The 18,571-nt window shown below is 48.7% G+C and overlaps 7 protein-coding genes across 7 annotated transcripts; 5 read left to right on the forward strand and 2 right to left on the reverse strand.

Annotated features, from left to right (window-relative positions):
- Positions 1–1,018: 1,018 nt before the first annotated feature.
- On the forward strand, positions 1,019–1,801 carry esdC (GTP-binding protein EsdC; the record flags this gene model as incomplete). Its single annotated transcript, XM_058517498.1, has 1 exon — positions 1,019–1,801. One exon carries the CDS (start codon positions 1,019–1,021, stop codon positions 1,799–1,801), a length of 783 nt encoding a protein of 260 aa, XP_058371144.1.
- Positions 1,802–2,519: 718 nt separating this feature from the next.
- N7446_008754 (uncharacterized protein) lies at positions 2,520–2,792 on the forward strand (the record flags this gene model as incomplete). The annotated part of the gene is made up of 2 exons (XM_058517499.1): positions 2,520–2,668; positions 2,726–2,792. 2 exons carry the CDS (start codon positions 2,520–2,522, stop codon positions 2,790–2,792), a joined length of 216 nt encoding a protein of 71 aa, XP_058371145.1.
- Positions 2,793–4,468: 1,676 nt separating this feature from the next.
- On the forward strand, positions 4,469–5,674 carry N7446_008755 (M4 family metallopeptidase; the record flags this gene model as incomplete). Its single annotated transcript, XM_058517500.1, has 1 exon — positions 4,469–5,674. The coding sequence occupies one exon, from the start codon at positions 4,469–4,471 to the stop codon at positions 5,672–5,674; it is 1,206 nt and encodes a 401-aa protein (XP_058371146.1).
- Positions 5,675–6,496: 822 nt separating this feature from the next.
- N7446_008756 (uncharacterized protein) lies at positions 6,497–7,622 on the reverse strand (the record flags this gene model as incomplete). Its single annotated transcript, XM_058517501.1, has 3 exons — positions 6,497–7,099; positions 7,163–7,452; positions 7,508–7,622. The coding sequence occupies 3 exons, from the start codon at positions 7,620–7,622 to the stop codon at positions 6,497–6,499; spliced, it is 1,008 nt and encodes a 335-aa protein (XP_058371147.1).
- A 6,368-nt stretch (positions 7,623–13,990) lies between these two features.
- Positions 13,991–14,719, forward strand: N7446_008757 (alpha/beta hydrolase; the record flags this gene model as incomplete). Its single annotated transcript, XM_058517502.1, has 2 exons — positions 13,991–14,255; positions 14,307–14,719. The coding sequence occupies 2 exons, from the start codon at positions 13,991–13,993 to the stop codon at positions 14,717–14,719; spliced, it is 678 nt and encodes a 225-aa protein (XP_058371148.1).
- Positions 14,720–15,596: 877 nt separating this feature from the next.
- N7446_008758 (putative PHD finger domain protein) lies at positions 15,597–16,847 on the forward strand (the record flags this gene model as incomplete). The annotated part of the gene is made up of 1 exon (XM_058517503.1): positions 15,597–16,847. The coding sequence occupies one exon, from the start codon at positions 15,597–15,599 to the stop codon at positions 16,845–16,847; it is 1,251 nt and encodes a 416-aa protein (XP_058371149.1).
- A 224-nt stretch (positions 16,848–17,071) lies between these two features.
- N7446_008759 (RPC34 RNA polymerase subunit family protein) lies at positions 17,072–18,563 on the reverse strand. Its single transcript, XM_058517504.1, has 2 exons — positions 18,191–18,563; positions 17,072–18,129 (listed from the first exon to the last, which is right to left on the reverse strand). The coding sequence occupies exons 1-2, from the start codon at positions 18,433–18,435 to the stop codon at positions 17,316–17,318; spliced, it is 1,059 nt and encodes a 352-aa protein (XP_058371150.1). The 5' UTR covers positions 18,436–18,563; the 3' UTR covers positions 17,072–17,315.
- Between the last annotated feature and the right edge of the window lie 8 nt (positions 18,564–18,571).

Genomic DNA, 18,571 nt, shown 5'->3' on the forward strand with positions numbered 1-18,571 from the left:
CGATGTCATATGTACTTGTACTTGTGCTTGTGCTTGTGCTTGTACTTGTGCTATGACATGCCCCTCCATGTCGAGGCTTCTAAGACCTGCATGCGTCACTCCGTCAGCCAGCCCACTTGCGACTTCTGACTGGCTTGTCGTCTTCCCGTCTTTGGTCTCGGCACCTTTTCACCGGCCTGCTGAGAATTTGAGGGAAACTCGACTGTCTCGAGACTATCAAGTGTGGATGTCGAGTGTCTCTCTGTCCAGGTGGTCTGCCTGTCTGCCTTTGAGCGGTGACTGCGCAACCAACAACCAACAACAACATCGCAATCCACCTGCACACACACTGCGCACTGCGCACTTCGAGTCTCGACCTCTTATTTAGTCTGATGAGGCTGACTTTATTCACAAAACTCTCCCCTCACCCGGTCCGAGCCCCAGCGCGAATTGATGGGCGATCATTGGCCACCGCCATGAGGGCATCCCATCACTGCGCACAACCGCGTCGGGCCAACCAACATCGCTCAATAACCGCCCAGTGAGGTCTGCACGACAATTCGGATTCTACAGTGCTGATCAAATCGAATCCCATAAAAGATGCCATAGCCACCCTAGGCGGATTTCTTTTTCTTCTTTTCTTCAGCGAGCGTTTGTTGTGTTAGTGCTGCATATTCGATCGATCCTGGCACTGGTTGCCCGATCTTTTTTCTTTCTATCTATACTATCTTAATTCTTCCTTTCAACTTTACTCCTCAAACGAGCTGTGCTCTTTGGGATTCTGCCTTGCTTCGGATCTTTCGACTTGACTTATACACAGGATTACAGCTTGTCGCCGGTCGACTTGTTCCTTCAGTTTCTATCGCAACAAACACACCTAATTTAATCTCGCTCGATTATTTTTCATTTCGTGGACCGGTTCCCGAAAGAGTCACTATTAACACAACTGAACTCTGGTAGTTTCTGTTGTTCCAACTATACGATACTCTTTCACCCTCTACGACCTTATTTTTATCTTATTCTATCTTACTTGTTCATCATGGCCGCCGTTCAACTCAAGTTCTCCCTCAGGACCTCGTCCAACGTCAAGACCGTTCACCTGGTCGGCTCCTGGGATAACTACCAGCGCCAGATCCCACTCTCCGCAGAGGACAAGCCCGGCGCCTGGGTCGGCAAGTTCCGCTTCCAGACCTCAATGCTGCAACTCGGAGGCCGCTACTGGTACTACTACATCATGGACGGCTACCACGTCTCGCACGACCCCGCCGTGGAGTACACCGTCGAGCCCACCACCGGCCGCAAGCTCAACATCCTCGATGTCCCCGGCGGCAAGTCCTCCAGCACCAGCACCCGCAAGTCCCGCAGCGCCAACATCGCCACCGGTCGCGCCCTGTCCCCCTCGCGCATCCAACACCCCAAGCCCTCAAAGCCCTACGCTTCCCGCCAGCTTCGCGAGGCCGACTTCGCCCCCACCGTCGACGACTTGACCCGCCGCTTCGCCGGCTCCCGTCTGTCCGACGAGTACTCCTACTCCAACTCGCCTCCCAGCTCTGCCGGCTCCAGTCTGTCTTCTCGCTCGTCGGGTTCTACTTCGCCCTCGTCGCTCTCGTCTATGAGTGACCCGCCCGTCCAGTGCCGCTGTGAGCGCTATGGTATTACCCGCAAGGGTGACCGTGTCAAGCTTGACTGTGGTGGTTCCCGCTGTGGTTATCTGACCGAGTCTTCTGATGATAGCTGCTCTGAGTCTGAGTATGAGAGTGATGAGGAGTACTGCCGTGCTCGCAATGCTGCTCGTCGCCAGGGTATTGTTGTTCGCCGGTAGATGGTTACTCCGGTGTCTGGGTTTCGACCTGGAACTTGTGTTGATCTATCTTGCGCTTGACGTCTCTTGACTTCACTGCGTTTTTGTTTTTGGATAAACGAAAAGGAAAAAAAAGCCCTGAGCCGCGGGTGAACCGGTTTCACGCCGCGGTTGGGCGGGGATGATAATCGTGAGATGAGAGAAGGAGAGAAGGAGGGAAGAAGAGGAAGAGAAGAAGAAGATATCGAAGTACTCGTACGTCGACATCGATCCAACACCGACAACTCCACCTGGAAAATCCAGCACAGTGGACGCCGACAAACTTATCTTGAACCGGTCAAGATCCGCAACCCCGGCACAAGCTATAAGAACCGACAATATTCGCAAGGACATTCCATTCATGTCCATCCAGCGAAGTATGACTCGGCATCTCATCAACATCAACCAAGGCAAATCACCGACGTGATGCGCCTGTTTCGCGGCGCTCGCTTTGGTTTAGGTCTTACTCTGAGATGCCATGAATAACGAGATATGACCTGCATTACTTTCTATCAGTAGATTTAAATTCGAGTACAGTTCTGTAAGCTGTAAGCTGTAAATTTAAAATGTAGCATTGCTGTTCTGTGTAGAAATTATGGATATCTTTAATTAAACGAAGAAACAGTACACGGAGCAGGAGAATAGGTTTTTGGGTCGCTCCAAAAGCTACTCAGCCTGCCTCGATACCGCGAATCCGGACATGGATCCTGGCATCAGCAAAGCTCGACACACCAACTCTCCCATGGAGCCCGCGCGCCCGCGGACATCCACCCGTGCCCTCGTGGTTGTCATCCTCCTCGTTCGATACGGTGGCATATTCGTCTCAATTGACGACATCGGATCACCCCCGTACGTTAGAATTCCTTGCCGCCAGCTCGACTATAGCGCTGCTGGATGACATTGCAGAATCGTTATCCTTTTGCTCTTCACCGGCCCCCAAACCCTTCGGCAACACGCTAGAAAAGCTGCATGATAGCGAAATGGTTATACTTACCAAAGCTAAATCTAAATGTGTGGTTGCTCGTGATGGGTTTCCCTGGCCTCCATAATATCGAGAAGAATCTCTATGAGCCAAAACGTTCTTACGGCCGGATGGTTGAAGATGATACGGGATGGGATCAACATATCGACAAATTAGACTTCCTCGAAGCCATTATACCCGTCCGCACGAATTGAGGCTTTTAGACTGGAGACTATTCAGATAGCTTCGGTGTAGGTGCTTTCAATACTTGATATCTATCTTCGAACCCCAACGCCGGGGTAGCGAATCAAGCTGGAATTTCACACTAATAACGCCTCTCTACCGAGAAACAACTACGTCGACAAACTTCGTCAATTAAAGCTGTTATTTGTACGATATCTCGACTACGTAAATCTGGTATCAACAAATATCAGCAAACAGCTAACAGCAGCGGGTCAGGAAAACCCCGAAAATGGACTAGTTTGCTTGGTATGCAAATTCGACGAAGCAGAGAGTACGCGGTAATGAGAGCGAATTTTAAGATAGACTTACAATTTGATAAGATGAACGCCCACGTATCCAAGTTCAAAGTGAAAGTATAAAACCAAATTTCCGAAATTGCACGCAAATAGATTGTCGTTGATACTTGGGGTTTAGCGCTGAAAGAGCTGTCCACCGTTACTGAGTAGTATACGACCGAGTGGCTGTTCCCGGCCGTTTTGCTTCAAACCTTGGAGAAGCCGATTCTCTGGAGCACCGACAAACAGTTGTCCGACGACCCAAAATTTTCTTTGTAAAAAACCGCAGCTAATATTCACATGATCACCGTAAAGAAGTCTCAACGTACCACCTTTTGTGGGAGGTCACACGACAGACTATTCAATTGTCCAACATGGCCGCATGCAGCATGATCCACACAACTCAATCTTAATTAGGGTTCTAGCAGCTACCGGCTCATTCAAACCTTAATTTATCCCCTCGTATATGTTCGTAATCACCAATACTTATTATCTTTGCCCAACTATTTCCGGGCATAGGCTTAAGAGATGGTTTCAGGCCCATCGAGCCCCTTCAAACTATGGTTAGTACGCTAACGTTACCCTTCTATATTCCACTAAAGCATAATCCAGCGCTCTCGTATAGTGAATGAGCGTTCTAGTCTGTTCTATATATGCTATAATGGCTAAATCTGTAAACTAGAGGCCGCCGGTGCTGGATAGCCTCCTTGCCATCCCAGCTGCAGAAGGCATACTAAACGACATGTAAAATTAAAATTATACATGCGCCAGTTCGTGAATACACTAAATGGGATGCTTGTTCCGGAGCTAAGAGGGAAGTGGCTGAACTGCTAGGGATATTGCGTTGCTGCTCATAGAACATAGAACAGTCTAGCCAAAAAGCAGCGACGCAGTGGAACCCTCTCCAAGAGGGACTAAGTTATCTAGATCGTCTGACATGAAATGACTTGGCAATGACGCAAGGAAAAGGGTCAGATGGTCATGCTAGGTGTCTAAGAAATATGTGCGTCCTCGTATATTTAAGGGATGGTATTCTTGAGTAGAGGAGAATTCTGGACATCTCGTCTATCATCATTTCAAGAAGTGACCACCCAAACTTTACTATTCTGGTTCTTTATCCTTCAAACCGAACAAAGGGTATCTACCGATAAACTTTACCGGGCCGTGAACATGGCTCCTCTATGTGCCATTGTACCACAATATGTCCTAGAAGGCATCATTGAAAAAGGATTGGCGCCACAGCCTATTATTCATCGGTGCCAATCCACTATTGAAAAAACAAAGCAGCTTCAGGATGCTCGTGAAGCTCAGGGGCAGAGTATCGCAGCGGTGCAGCAGCAACAGCCCTCCCAAGGTATTATTCCACCTTATATTCTTGAATCAATTGCCCGCAATGCTGTGACAGAACAACAACGCGAGGCAGCTCGCCACACACTCGCACATCGTACTGAACATCGAATAGCGGCAGGGCGTGTACGTCGTTTAAACCGTACAGTATACGATGCGCAGAATTCAAAAGATAATCCTCCTCCCCGTGATAGCATCCTGCTTAAGGAAGGTGATAAACTTCTCTCTGCGGCGAAGGATCCAACCAACAATGCAAATGAGTGTTATATTGGTCTTGGGAAGACTTATGACTTCTACTTCGATTTCTTCCAGCATAATTCATTTGATAATAAGGGGATAAGCCTCGATGGCTTCATACATGCTGGGGACCTTCTTAACGCCTACTTTGACGGCGAGCAGTTAGTCTTTGGTGACGGAGACGGCGTTATCTTCAATGGCTTCACAGATGAGCTCGATGTCATCGGTCATGAGTTTACCCATGGAGTGGTGCAGTATACAAGTCCACTTCCATACCGATACCAGACTGGTGCTCTCAATGAGTCTCTTTCGGATGCCTTTGGTGCTATGATTAAACAATGGGGTGAAAGCAACCCACAGACTGCTGACCAAGCCAACTGGCTTATTGGAGAGGGAATCTGGGCTGCAGGTGTCAATGGCAAAGCTCTCCGCGACATGAAGAATCCTGGAACAGCTTATAACGATGCCCAAGTGGGGAAAGATCCTCAGCCCGCGCACTGGAACGATTTCAAGAAACTCCCTTACAGTAACGACCAGGGCGGTGTTCATATCAACTCCGGCATCCCAAATCGCGCTTTCTATCTTGCTGCTACTATGATTGGAGGATATGCTTGGGAAGGTGCTGGTCCTATCTGGTACCGCGCTCTGAGCAGCGGTAAGCTTCGGCAAGATGCCACATTCAAGGGCTTCGCCGACCTCACAATTGAGAATGCTGGTCAGCATGTGGATAAAGTCAGGGAAGCTTGGACACTTGTTGGATATCCATTTTCTGAGAAGAGGGATGAGCTGTAATGATTATTCGGAATGGACCGGGTTAATGAGCCGGATTATCGTGTTTAGGAGTTTGAATTCTGTTTGTGCAAAAGTCTGGTATATTAAGTGTGCTGATATTTCTTCATAACGAAGCTATTTTCCCACAGACATCCCGCTTGATGTATGCCTTCAGTTTAGAGGTAACTTTTAAACAACGATGTATCGTATACGAGCGGGTTCAATGTTTCCCATCAAGCAAGCTCCTTCGCAGTAGCTCTAGGTCTGTAAATGTTTGTTTTATCTGATCGAGAGACGGATCAAGATAAGATTAAGGTAATCCCATATATCATAATTCGGGTTCTTGCTAGCCAGAATGATCTGACCCACGAGACGCTAGGACAATTACCAGTTATAAGTTATACTGTTCCGGAAGCCTCCAAGTCGTACAAATCCTCAGGCAATGTCAGTTTGTGGCGCCCTGCTTGCTGTCTTAGAGAATATTAAAGTATTACGTAGGCGTTAGGCACAGTAGTTACAGTAAGGAAGAGCTATACAATGTCATCCCTGCTCGGTTGGGTGAAAACAATCCGCCAGCCATAGGAGAATATTGAGATTTATTTGCTTGGGCAGCGTGTGAATCTGATTCAAGCTTGTGCTTCTGCGTCTGTGTAGTACTTAGGCCCCCGACATGTCATATTTATTTGTATAGTTCGCAGTAGACTGCAGGAGCATGTAGCACGAAAACGAAAATACCATTGGTGGGCTTATCTGGCTTTAGATGCAGCAATAACTATAATCCAGGTGATATCTTTAACAAGCTGCATAGAAGCCTGTAAAGTAAAGGTAAAGTAAAGAAAATATCTAGTTGAGGGCTGTTTGAGGCCCTTTTCCAATAATTCCCTCCAAGAAATCAAATCCCTCCCTTTGCAACCACCAAGTCCTCGACCCAACCTTCATAAGCATCATAAAAGTATGTTCCTCCCCTGGAACCTCAGTCATCCCACACTGCACCCCAGCCTCCCTCAACCGTCCATACAATTCGCGACTAAGCCCGATAGGAACCATTGTATCCTCGAGTCCATGCACAATCCACGTAGGCGGGAACTCGGCGCTAACGTTCTTCACCGGATCAATCCGCTCCATATCGGGATCTGTAGTTTTACCGTCTGGGTAGATAGCGTCCATAACGGTTCCATTGGCAATCTGCGTGAAAGCGAAAGCGTCGCGCGGTCGAGAGAAATCAGGGCCTTTGCTTCCTCTGGCTTCAGATTGGCCTTCTAGGGAAACAGAGCTATCTGTTGGGATTGGGATTTCCTGGTATATTTGGGAGAGGAAGGCTGGGTCCAGGTTTGAAGGGAGTTTTGAGGCGACATGGGAGAGAGGTGTTTTCCAGAATGGGTCTGTGAAGTGGACTGCGCCATAGAGGGACAGGATTGCTTTTACTGGTCTGGGGATGTTAAAGCCCTGTATTTTTGTTAGCTTTGTTGTTTCTTTTAGTGGGATGTACGGAAGTATAAAGTAACATACCAGACCCAAAGCAAGAGTCCCGCCAGACGATGTCCCGAAGGCAGCGATATTGTCAATATCAGCGCTGTATGTCTCATGACCGCAGAGCACTTTGTTCAAATGCCCGTCATGGATCCAGGTCAACAAATCGCGTATATCCTGCATTGGTCCCTCGAGGATATTCACTCCCGGACATAGCCGGTGGTTTGGAACTAGCACGATCCAGCCACGATCGAGACAGTCTTTCACCTGGGGGAGGGAGACCATGCGTGAATGACCGAGCATGAAGGCGCCGCCATGAATGTCAATTACTACTTTTGTTTTAGTGGGAGTCCTTATGTTGGTGTTGGTGTACATGGTACTCACCCACTGGGTATTTCTGTGGTGATGCGGAAGATGTGGACGGGAGATATATATCTGTTGTGATTTTGCTACCATTGACCTCTTTGTAGAGGACTGTCAGGGGGTCATCGAGAGACATGATGCTTGAGTGAAGAATTAAGGTCAGACGCGCGTTTCTTATGTTTCTGCAGTGCGGGGACGGAATTCCCCGAACTGGGGATCTCGGCTTTTCCGGATCGCCTCGGATAGCTCGTCGCTTATACACGCTCTTCTGCTGATTATATAGATATTAATTCTACGGCGTTAGCTTTCGAATTTGCTTTTGAATCCACTTTTGAGACCAGTTTTGGAGCTATCCGAAATATAGAAATATGCACTAACTCCGAAGCACGCCCGCTATAAGCGACCCGTCTATTGTATTGGAATTAAGAATAGATCAAAATTACATTATACGAACATCCCCTAGTATCTTCACAAATCTTTCCAAAAGTACGAAGAAAATAAGGGCCAAGTTAGAAAAGTTTGCGGTCATAGGGTAATTCCACCGTAAACTAAAACATGAGCTACAGTGAGTCAATATTAAGAGCAAGATAGCTTCAAAACAGCCTCAACCACCATTTAACAGTAACTATTGAGCAGTGGCTTGTGGTAACATCGAAAGGACCTTAAAAAGTATGATTGAAAGCGGACCTGATTATCAGTTTTGAGGCTAGCAATGACCTCGCCGTTATTCAAGCTTATACTTTCCTAGCGCGGGGGTAGGCGAAAGTGATAAAAGAAGAAAGTGTATGACCAGGGTAATTGTCTAGTAGATAATATACATAGACTTGGCAGCTTAGTAGAATGTAAAAACGATAAAAATTGGAGAACGAGGGCCAACGGATTGAGACTTTAGAGCAACACACGATATTTGTTCAATGCTAGATAGTTTTAACCATATTTCCAAGAAACCGGGCATCATACGTATCTTGTGTACAAGGAACGGGTAGAGGACAACTCCGGGCTTAGCTAGCTCAAAACCCCCGTTAAGTGTCACTTTATACTACCGCAGACGCAAAAAGAACAATAGCTATAGCACGGAAGACGTGACAGGCAATTCAGAACTGCCTAGCCATGGCTCCCAAGTCCAATCGTTGCCTAAATCTCATTCATCTCTTTATTGACTCTATTCTCTCTTAAGGTTTGCCAAGACTTTAAGCCGCACCCTGTTTCTACAGATACTAGTCAAATGTTCCTTCCCACTCCGCCCCACTATATTGGCCCAACAACCAACCCAAGTTTTTTTTTCACTCCTACACCTCCCCTATTGCTCCGATTGTAATGAAATTAGGACCAAAAAGTAGCAAAACGGCGCAGCTATCTACGTCCCAAAGGTCAGCTATTATCTATGCTCACGAGAATGGCGCTACGCAAGTGCAATTAGCTAATGACTTTGGCTGCTCTCGGCGTACAATCTACAATACGCTAAAACGCTATTCAGAAGGCGAAAAGCTAGAGAATCGCGAAAAAAGCGGCCGTCCCGCTATTATTAGTGAGCGCGCTTGCTCTCATCTCTATTTACAGGCACGTCGGCATCCGTTTTAGACCTATAAACAGCTAAGTGCTGCTACAGCTCAGCATCCGTCACCCTCCACTATACGTCGAATTTTGAAGCGATTCGGACTCGGAAAACGGCGATCGAAACAGAAAATACCAATTAAGCCTCCTCTTGCAAGGAAGAGGCTAAAATTTGCGCGAAAATGGCGACGCGAAAGCTTCCAATCGTGGATCTTCTCGGACGAGTGTTCGGTGCAACGAACCTCGAACTTTGGACCACAATGGTGCTTTCGTACAACCTCGGAGGGCCTTCGTAAGGACCTTGTGAATGCTAAGGCTCACGTTAAAGATATTTCACAAATGGTTTGGGCCGGAATCTGGCTAGGAGGTCGAACAGAATTAATAATTATGGAACGGGACAAAGAATCGCGGTCGGGGAGGGGTTATACTGCGAAGTCGTATATTTCGACGCTCGAAAAAGGTCTGATGCCAATCTACACCCCTAATTTAGTATTTCAGCAAGATAACGCGAGGATTCATCTAGCGAAGGACACGCAAGAGTGGTTTGAAACTCACGGAGTATACGTCGAAGACTGGCCCGCGCACTCACCCGATTTGAACCCAATTGAACCGGTATGGCGCTGGTTAAAAGTGAAGCTTTTTGCATTATTTCCGGAGCTTATTGGCATGGGAAGGTCGGAGGCAGACTGGCATTATTTTAAAAAATGCCTAGTGGAAGCTTGGAAGGCATTAGATCAGGCAAAGATAGATACGCTAATATTGAGCATGGGAAGACGTTTGAAGGCAGTGCGGAAGGCTAAGGGGTATTACACAAAATATTAAGCGAATTTTTGAAAGTGCTATTATTAAGCAACCCTGAAATTTAATTATATTATTATAGACCATAAAATGGTGGTGCTATATACTGTGTAACTGATATATATAGGGGATTGGTACTACCACCCCCCTTTGCCTGCTACCACCCCCCCGGCCTGAATTCCCAGGCCAATATTCTTTCTGCCGGACATATTTCTGCCACCACCGACCATGCATGAGGTACTTACATTTACTATGCAACCCCCTAATTAAATGAAGTCACTTTCGTACTCTACCACTATCATGCCAATTGCACGGCACTAGTCCTAAATAGGAAATAGATGCTGTTTTCAAAAACTCTGCAGAAATGAAGGAATTGGCCCATGCAGCGGCCGGTCACCATTTTACGTTGAATTCTTTAAAAAGTTGCATGAGAATAGTGAAGAAATTGAGTAATTTGCATTGGATTAGCCATTTATGGAGCTCCCCGACGCTTCCTGAGGCGATCAGACCAGGAATCCTCGTCCTGAGATGCCCATGAAGCTATTCCCGACCCCTGAGATGTAGCCATGCTCGGCGGCGATGCTTGCTGGGTCCCTCCACGGCCACGGCCACCTTCTAGAGAAGCTTGTTGAGCTTCCTGGGCAATAGATGAAGCTATTCCCACCCCGTTATCTCCCTGTGATGCCTGTTGTGTCCCTCCACGTCCTCTGCCACGTCCTCTGCCACGTCCTCTGCCACGTCCTCGGCCGCGTCCACGGCCACGGCCACCTTCCTGAGATAGCATGAGCTCGAAGCCGGAGGGGTCTCGCTGGGTGGAGGTGTCTTGGGTGCTTGCTTGGGTGCTTTCGCCGCCGCCGATGAAGTTCCTAGCGCCTTGGGGGCGCCCTCGCCGGCGCACTTGGAGAGGATCCTGGAGTAGGAGTAGCGGGTTAATAGGAGGTGCAAATACACTGTACAAATGCCAGTGTTGATGAAATAACTCAGGCTCAAAGCTCTTCTCCTCTTCTTCGTACTGTATGATGAGATGAATGCATGGAAACCCTGCCGTATTCTTCGAATTACAGCGGCAAATTGGAGGGACCGGCGGCTTATCCTCGGCTTCTGGTAGGTAGCGGTTGTAGACGTCCTTTGTAAGCTCGATTGCTTTCAATGAAACCCGTCTATCTACCAATTTGAAGAGACGCCAGAGGTTAGTGGACCTTCTCACCTTCTCATTCTCGATCTTAGCGGCAACCTTATTAAATTGAAGCTTCACAGCATTCTCAAAGGTGCGAAGAACAACCAGTAGATCATTAGTTGAGACTTGAAGGTCCTGCTTAAGCAGCCAGTGAGCCCCCTCGGTCCGAGAGGTCGAAATTTCATTGAGATGAAGGTATTGGGCCGTATATTCATGAAGGAAATACTCGGGACAGTCGTCTAGCCATTCAGTCTGTAGATACTCGAGTAAAGGCATGAAAATCGGCTCTTTGTAGACGTCTTTGAACTGCCTCCATCTCTCCTGTCTATCCTCGGATGTAATAGCGTAGACGATGCGAATCCACCGCTGTAGCATCTTCTTCCATGCTTCACTAACCATTTCTCGAAGCTCTCGGTCTGCTTTCGTCCGTGAGGAAGCTAAGGAAGCATTTGCTAATACTTCAGTCTCTTGCCGAGCTTTTGCGAGCTGCTCAGCGAGTAGCGGACGCGCTTTCTTCAAGATATTCATGTTGATATGCCATAGACAGATCATATGCTTTGTAGAAGGAAAGACCACCTTAATGGCATTCATTAGCGCTTGCTCCTTATCAGTGAGAATCGTCCGGGGTAGCTCAAGGCTAAGGGATTCGAATGCTTCAGCAAGACAGCTTAGGATAACTTGATAGCTATCCTCCTTCTCATCCTTCATGAAGGCGAAGCCGACGTAAAAGCTTGATCCAGTAGCGGCAAAGCCGACGATATTGAGCAATGGAAGGCCGTATCGGTTGGTTTTATACGTACAATCCATTGAAATAACCCATGAATTTGTCCTAAGCATCGCGATACTCGATTTATGCATACAGAACAAGGCGGTTACATGGTTCTCATCGTCTACCTCATGCTTAAAGATCCATTCGCCATCCTTTGGAAGCTCTATCAATAGAGCTTGAAGAGGCGTACGGCCGGCAAGGAACTCCGTATGAAGCCTCTTCCGTAGGTTATAGACGTCTTGGGCGGTGATAGATGAGTCTAGATCCTCCTTTCGAAGCGCGGTAAGGATATGGCGAGTTGAAAGACCCTGATCAAACTGCTTCCGAATGTCCTCCGCTTTGTTAGATACCTCCGCGACGCGATGGGCCACGTGGGTTGATGCCGGCGAGGCTTCATGGTTGTGGGTAGAGTTCTCTACTGTAAGACGCCAGGTATTGCTCTCTTGTAGCCGTAGGGAGATCGAGAATTGGCACCCAATCGCGAGCGTATTTGACTGCCGCTGGCGCTCATTACCGGCGGTCCGATCTCGATACGCCCGTCCTCGATCACAGCATAGCCGGACTGTCTTCATGACCCCCTTTTTTGTACGCTTCGACCGAAGAATTGAGATTGCGTACCCATGAGGACGGGCGAAAGCATTGATCGTAGTGATTCCTTGCTCTGGAGTATCGTACTGCTGATCTAGAAGGGGTAGCGGGAAGGTATGGAGGCTTGGCGGCGCGTTAGGAAGGCTTGGCGGCGCGTCATGAAGGCTTGGCAGCGTCGGTGGGGACTCGGGAATAGCTTCAGGCTCAGAATCGGACCGCGAATCAGGCTGCGAGGAAGCCATCGTAAAGGAGAGTGAAATGCGAGAGAAATGGGTGAAAACGCGAGAGAAATGGGTAGTGCAATGGCAGGTTTGAAGGCGTAAACAACCATTATTTTGGATTCCTTATTGGGTACTATAGTGGAACAGCAGTGACTTGATTTTACTAGCAATTTACATAGTAATTGGAGGTATCTAAGGTGTGATATACATGTAGGGTAGTAGGTAGCAATAAATAAAAGTTCGAGGATGAAAGCGGTGAGAAAGGCGGTCAGTGGGGGCCTAGGAATTCAGGCAGGGGGGTGGTAGCAGGCAAAGGGGGGTGGTAGTACCAATCCCCTATATATATTTTGAGAGGGGACCCGAAAAAGTGGAGTGGGAAGGAACATTTGGTAGGGGATGTACGCTTAAGCTTCACTCTATTCCACTAATAGGCACCCATTCGGCCCATTCCCCTTTCCGCATATGCATCTCGGCATGATTGACGCCAAAGGCCTTGATCCGAATCACCACCTCTCCTTGCTTCGGCTCAAGGGTTGGCACATCCTTAATGACTAGGAACTCGGGCCCTCCAAACTTTTCGATGACGATTGCTTTCATGGTGGATAGCTCTGGGTCCCGCAGCTTTATATCGGATAACAGAAAACGAATTGATAAAAACTCTGCTCAGGTTGGCCATAGCCTACGATTATATAGGCACAACCCTTATTTTCTCACGTACCAATTCGTGACATCCGGAGCTGCGATGGTTGTTTGGTTTGTTTTGTTTGATTAACGCCACGATGTCTAACTCCGGAAAGTATTGTGTTTAACGATTGGAAGGCACAGCTGAAGTGGGGAATGGGAACACGTCAATTTGGAACATCGCCTTCCTGATCTAGCCTCATCCATCGCTTCGTAATCTGAAAGTTGCCGTATGGGACATGTGTTTAGGTTGACATAGGCGCCACATTCTTCGGTGTTCCGGGGTTCAGTAGCATCTAGACAATGCGGGATTTCTAATAAAGCTAAAGTTATCTAAAGTTATCTGCGGAAGCTAACAATCCTCGCATGGCGCAAATTGGGACAAGACTTTTTAAATAGAATGCAATTCGCCGGAATTGAATTGCTTTGATTGGCTGCGAAGGCTGCTGTCGGTATATTGGCGTCTTCCATCACTTCGAATTCCTGTAAGACCATTATAAGAGCGGTTACCATTGTTGGTAACTTGCCCGGAACAGTATTTAAGGATCGTACCTCGTCTCTTACCTTTCTTACTTCGAACCGATAGAATCAAAGCTAGTGCCTACTTTCGATTTCCTCACCACCTAAATTTCCAACCCCTCGATCCAGCCCTTGCACATATCGACCTTATGGGCTTTCCACAGACTAAAAGGATCCGCCTCCCCTCTGGGGTCAATATGTTTTACCGCGAGCAGACAACAACAGAAGGCGCACCAGTTGTGCTGCTCCTTCATGGGTTTTCGTCATCGTCACATCAGTTTCGGAATTTGATCCCCCTTCTAGCCGTCAAGTACCGTGTGATCGCCCCTGATCTGCCAGGGTTTGGCTTCACCGAGGCGCCATCTACCTTCGCTTACACTTTCGACAACTTGGCAGCTGCAGTCGCAGCAATCCTGGATGAGCTTTGCATTTCCAAATTTACCATGTACATTTTCGATTATGGTGCACCGACGGGTCTCAAACTTGCCCTCCAATGACCAGGTGCCGTTCAAGCCATCATTACACAGAACGGCAATGCCTACGTGGAAGGCTTCGGCGATGTCTGGGGTCCAATCCAAGAGCTATGGGCTAGCAAGAACACCTCAGAAGACAGACTGAAAGTCGAGAAGGCGATGCTGACATTTGAAACCACCAAATTCCAGTATGAGAATGGTACACCAGATGTAAACCGGATTGCACCGGAATCATACTATCTCGACTTTGCGCTCTTGGAGCGCCCCGGAAATAAAGAGATCCAGTTGGATCTCTTCATGGACTACCGACATAATATTTCTCAGTATGACGACTTTCATCAATATTTCCGAGTATCTCAGGTCCCACTTCTCGCAGCCTGGGGCAAGAACGATGTCTTTTATTCCCTCCCGGCGCAGAGGCGTACAAGATTGACCTACCAAAGGCTGAAATAAAGTTGATTGATGCAGGCCACTTTGCCGTGGAGAGTGATACTGAACTCATCGCTCGGGATATTCTGGCTTTCTTGAACAAAATTGAGTATTGAATAACACTCCCACCGCTTACAGTGTATATCTACCTATAGATTGGAGGGAAATTATGGTTCCCGTCTGGACATTGGTTATGCTATTGACGTTGAAATCTTTTCAACAGTCCCAATTAGTGAAGTTGCGCTTCGCATGCTTCCGCGCCTTCGTAGCCTTCTGCTTCAACCTCTACCCTCTTTTTAAAATTCATGACTTGTTGATCACTTCGTGAATGCATCTTGACATTGCCATCTTTACTTGTATAGTTTTCTTTGGTCCTACGAAACTCAGACTGACGTAGGTCAGAATCTTAATCCAATTGAAAGCTTTCGTTCAGGCTATCCAAGTCGTTGACGATAGTAAATTCGGTAGGCCCTAAAATATTAGCGATGAATCAGATAGCATCGGTGCCATGTCATTAATGGCACATTAGGTTCAAGAGTATCTATGGGAGTAGCTTGTGAATCACATGGTTGCCGTCTGATCGGTATGGTGCGATTATTGGACCGCTAAAAGTGGCTCCGTCGATCCGTTGGAGTCCTCACGTGACTATGCTGACAAGTCAAGTTGTTCTTGTGGATGAGTAAGTAATGAGTCAGCGAGAATCGACTTCGGCCAATTTGTCCCCCGGCGATGGACGTTATCAACGCGACCGAACCCCAAGCATCCATTTGTTCATCAAATATCCGGCGGATCAAGACTCGTACCGAAGCTAGGGCTGATTTGGGACATCGTTGACCACCGCCCGACGTCTCCAGCGCCCAGACACCAGCCAACCCCAACCCGCCCTGCGACCGCATAAAAAATGGCACACGGCGCGGAGGACTGCGCAACCGTGCTGGAGCAGTTCGTTCACGATGTGGCGAATCTTCCAGCCGAGATCAACCATTTGATGGAGGAGATTCAGGCCAAGGATAAGGCCATGCAGGAATGTCGGGCCATTATCAACTCGCGCGACGGAAGCATCCAGAAATTCATCAAGATGAACGGCAGTCTAGCGGCAAATCCAAAGGAAGAGCAATACGGCAAGACTATCCTGGAGAATATGGACCAATCCTTCGAACTGCAGACCGAGAAGATCCAGCTCAGCGAGAAAGCATGCGTTCTCCTCGATCGCCAGATCAAACGGCTGGACGTGCGCATTCGCGACCTGGTCAATGAAGGCCTCCTCATCAACGACCCTCCTCTTCCATCTCTTTTCGATTCGAAGAACAAATACCGCAACCCGCCCAAGGTCTTCTTCCCTGACTCTACTCCATCCGAAACCCCCGCCTACTCCGCACCTCTCAACCCGACCTCTGGGAATGCGAATCCTATTCTAGCAGCTGCCCAGCGCCTCAGCCAATCCACAGCACCCCGTACTCCCGGATCTATCACCGTACCAGGTCAAACCGCGGCGCGCAGCTCGGCACCAGCTACACCAGCCCCCGCAGTCGTCCATCTCCAGCAACGACAGCGCGAGTCCTCCGCCGGAGCAGTGGACAGTAAGCGCCGCAGACTAAACCCATCCCTCAACACCCTCCCAACTGCCTCATCAAACCTCCGCCAATCATCTCTTGGCCCTGGCACACCGAAGCCCGGCACGCCTGCAGGTAGCCGTGCAGGCAGTGCCGGCCCACGCTCCAGCGCCGGCGTCAAGAAGGCACTGACGAAAAAGGTCGCGCCACATCACCAAGTCAAGAAACTCAAATCTCACCACGGCAAGCCGCTCAAGCGCTCTTCTAGCGCAAGTGGGCGCATCAAAGCGTCGAAGAAGTCTCCTAATGGCGAGGGCGAGGAGGATGACGATTCTATGCTTAGCAGTGCGGATACCTCCGACTCTGATAAGAGCGATGGCGGTGCAGTCGATGACGATATGGAGGATGATGATGAGGATGAGGGAAATGAGGATTCGAAGGTCTACTGTACCTGCCGTACGGTTAGCCATGGGGACATGGTCGCTTGTGACAATGATGAATGTCCCTACGAGTGGTTCCATTGGAAGTGTGTTGGGCTTACTCGTGAGCCCGTTGGGACGTGGTACTGTGATGAGTGCAGGCGCACTCTGGGCAAGTAATTTGTTCTATTCGTACTTTTGCTTTTTTCTATGATTTGCATGACGGTTGATATACCCACGGCGTTTGAGGGAATTTCATGGTGTTAGGCTAGGCCGGGAGTCAACTGCTTCGGAATCTATACCTGCTATTTTTGTGCCACTTTACTGTCCTACTTTTACTATTTTATGATCTGTTAAACAGAACCAAATTCGTATTGTCTAATATGGACAAATCTGGCTGTAATCCTGTAACCCCATCCCATCCCCAAGGGATGGGACCAAGAAGGAGAAATCCTTCGCAAGATCCCTCCCGTACGTCCAAGCAATGTGCAACAAGCCCCCAATCTAGGGAAAGCCAGTGCCTAACCAAATCAAGTCGAAAACGCCAGCGCTATGCACACCTATCCCCGTTTTTTTCTTACATGCAAACGTGTTGGCACACAGGAACATTCAGTGCGCCGAAATCAGATATTCGTGGAAAATGGCCACTCAGAAGCCGAGCCCGTTGCTCAGCCAGGGGTCGAAGTACTCGCAGGTCTCTGGGCTGACTGCGCCGCCGGGCGAGCAGAGTCGGAAGACTGGGCACTGGCCGCATGGTGCTTCGGTCATACCGTTCTTTACCAGATGCTTGTTGGCAATAGCGAGGTCGTCGCCTTCGGTGGGTGGTTTGCGTTTTTGGTTGGCCTGTACGACGTTGGGGCTGTGGAGGGATCGGTAAAATTCGCCGCCTCCTAGGGAGACGAGCTTGTTGTCGTAACAGAGCATCTCCATCAATTGGACGACGCTCTCATCTCCCAGGCGCACAGGAGTGATGCCACTGCTGTTCACAGCGGCGGTGATCGTCTGCACGTTTGGGTATCCCCTGTAGCCGTGCGGGTAGGGGAGGTAAGTTTTTTCTTCGGATTTGACGTCGGCCTTTCCAGAGGCGGTTTTGATGCGCTTGTTCCGGCCGCTGTCCGAGGCAGGCACTTCGTACCAACTCAATTTGCTGACTGTGAATTCGATGAAGCCGGCGACAGTGTTGATGAAGTTGGCATCTAGCACACCGTCTGTAAACCACGCTCCGCCTGTAACCTCCTCGCTTGGGGCGAGGCCGGCCAGCATGTACATCTTCCGGCTGGGGTATTTGACATTGTGTAGAGATTTGATGTAGTTTTTGCCCTCGAGGGATTTGAGACAGCGGTCGAGGATTGACTTGTGCAAGTTCGTGCGGCTTCCGATGTGTCGCACCCAAATGCCTGTCCGTCCTGTCGAGTGAATGACATTGTAGACCATGGCCTCGTCGGGAGAGAGGTTGCGGAGTCTGGAAGGGAGATTGGGTTAGCCGAAGTCGATGGGCCAGGGTAATACCATGTAATGCCTACTTCTCAGCGTCCTCGCGGTCAATCAGCCTCCAGGTCAATTTTCCATCTTTCTGGAGGAGTCGGAAGAGATTTTGATCGACCAAGCTCTGGGTGCATTGCAACAGCAATGCTACGTCATTCTTCGGAATCACTTTGAGATTGAGGAAATCGTTCTGGTAGAAGAGGTGGTCCGGGTCGAACTCGCTCACGCATGCATCGTAGAGCTTGGAGGCAAGCTCGGCCACTTGGGACCCCGCGGAAGCCATTGTTGAAGATGCGGAGAGATCAAGGAAAGTCGAAGTTCATGCGAGAGGGCTGAGATCTCATGTTCAAGGGCGCATGGTTGGTTAGAGCAGCATGGTCGAACTTGAGTCACGAATGAATCACAAACGATGTTTTTTG

The sequence above is a fragment of the Penicillium canescens genome (genome assembly GCF_028828765.1).
Source record: "Penicillium canescens strain IBT 15451 chromosome Unknown utg000005l_segment0_segment0, whole genome shotgun sequence".
NCBI classification, from domain to species: domain Eukaryota; kingdom Fungi; phylum Ascomycota; class Eurotiomycetes; order Eurotiales; family Aspergillaceae; genus Penicillium; species Penicillium canescens.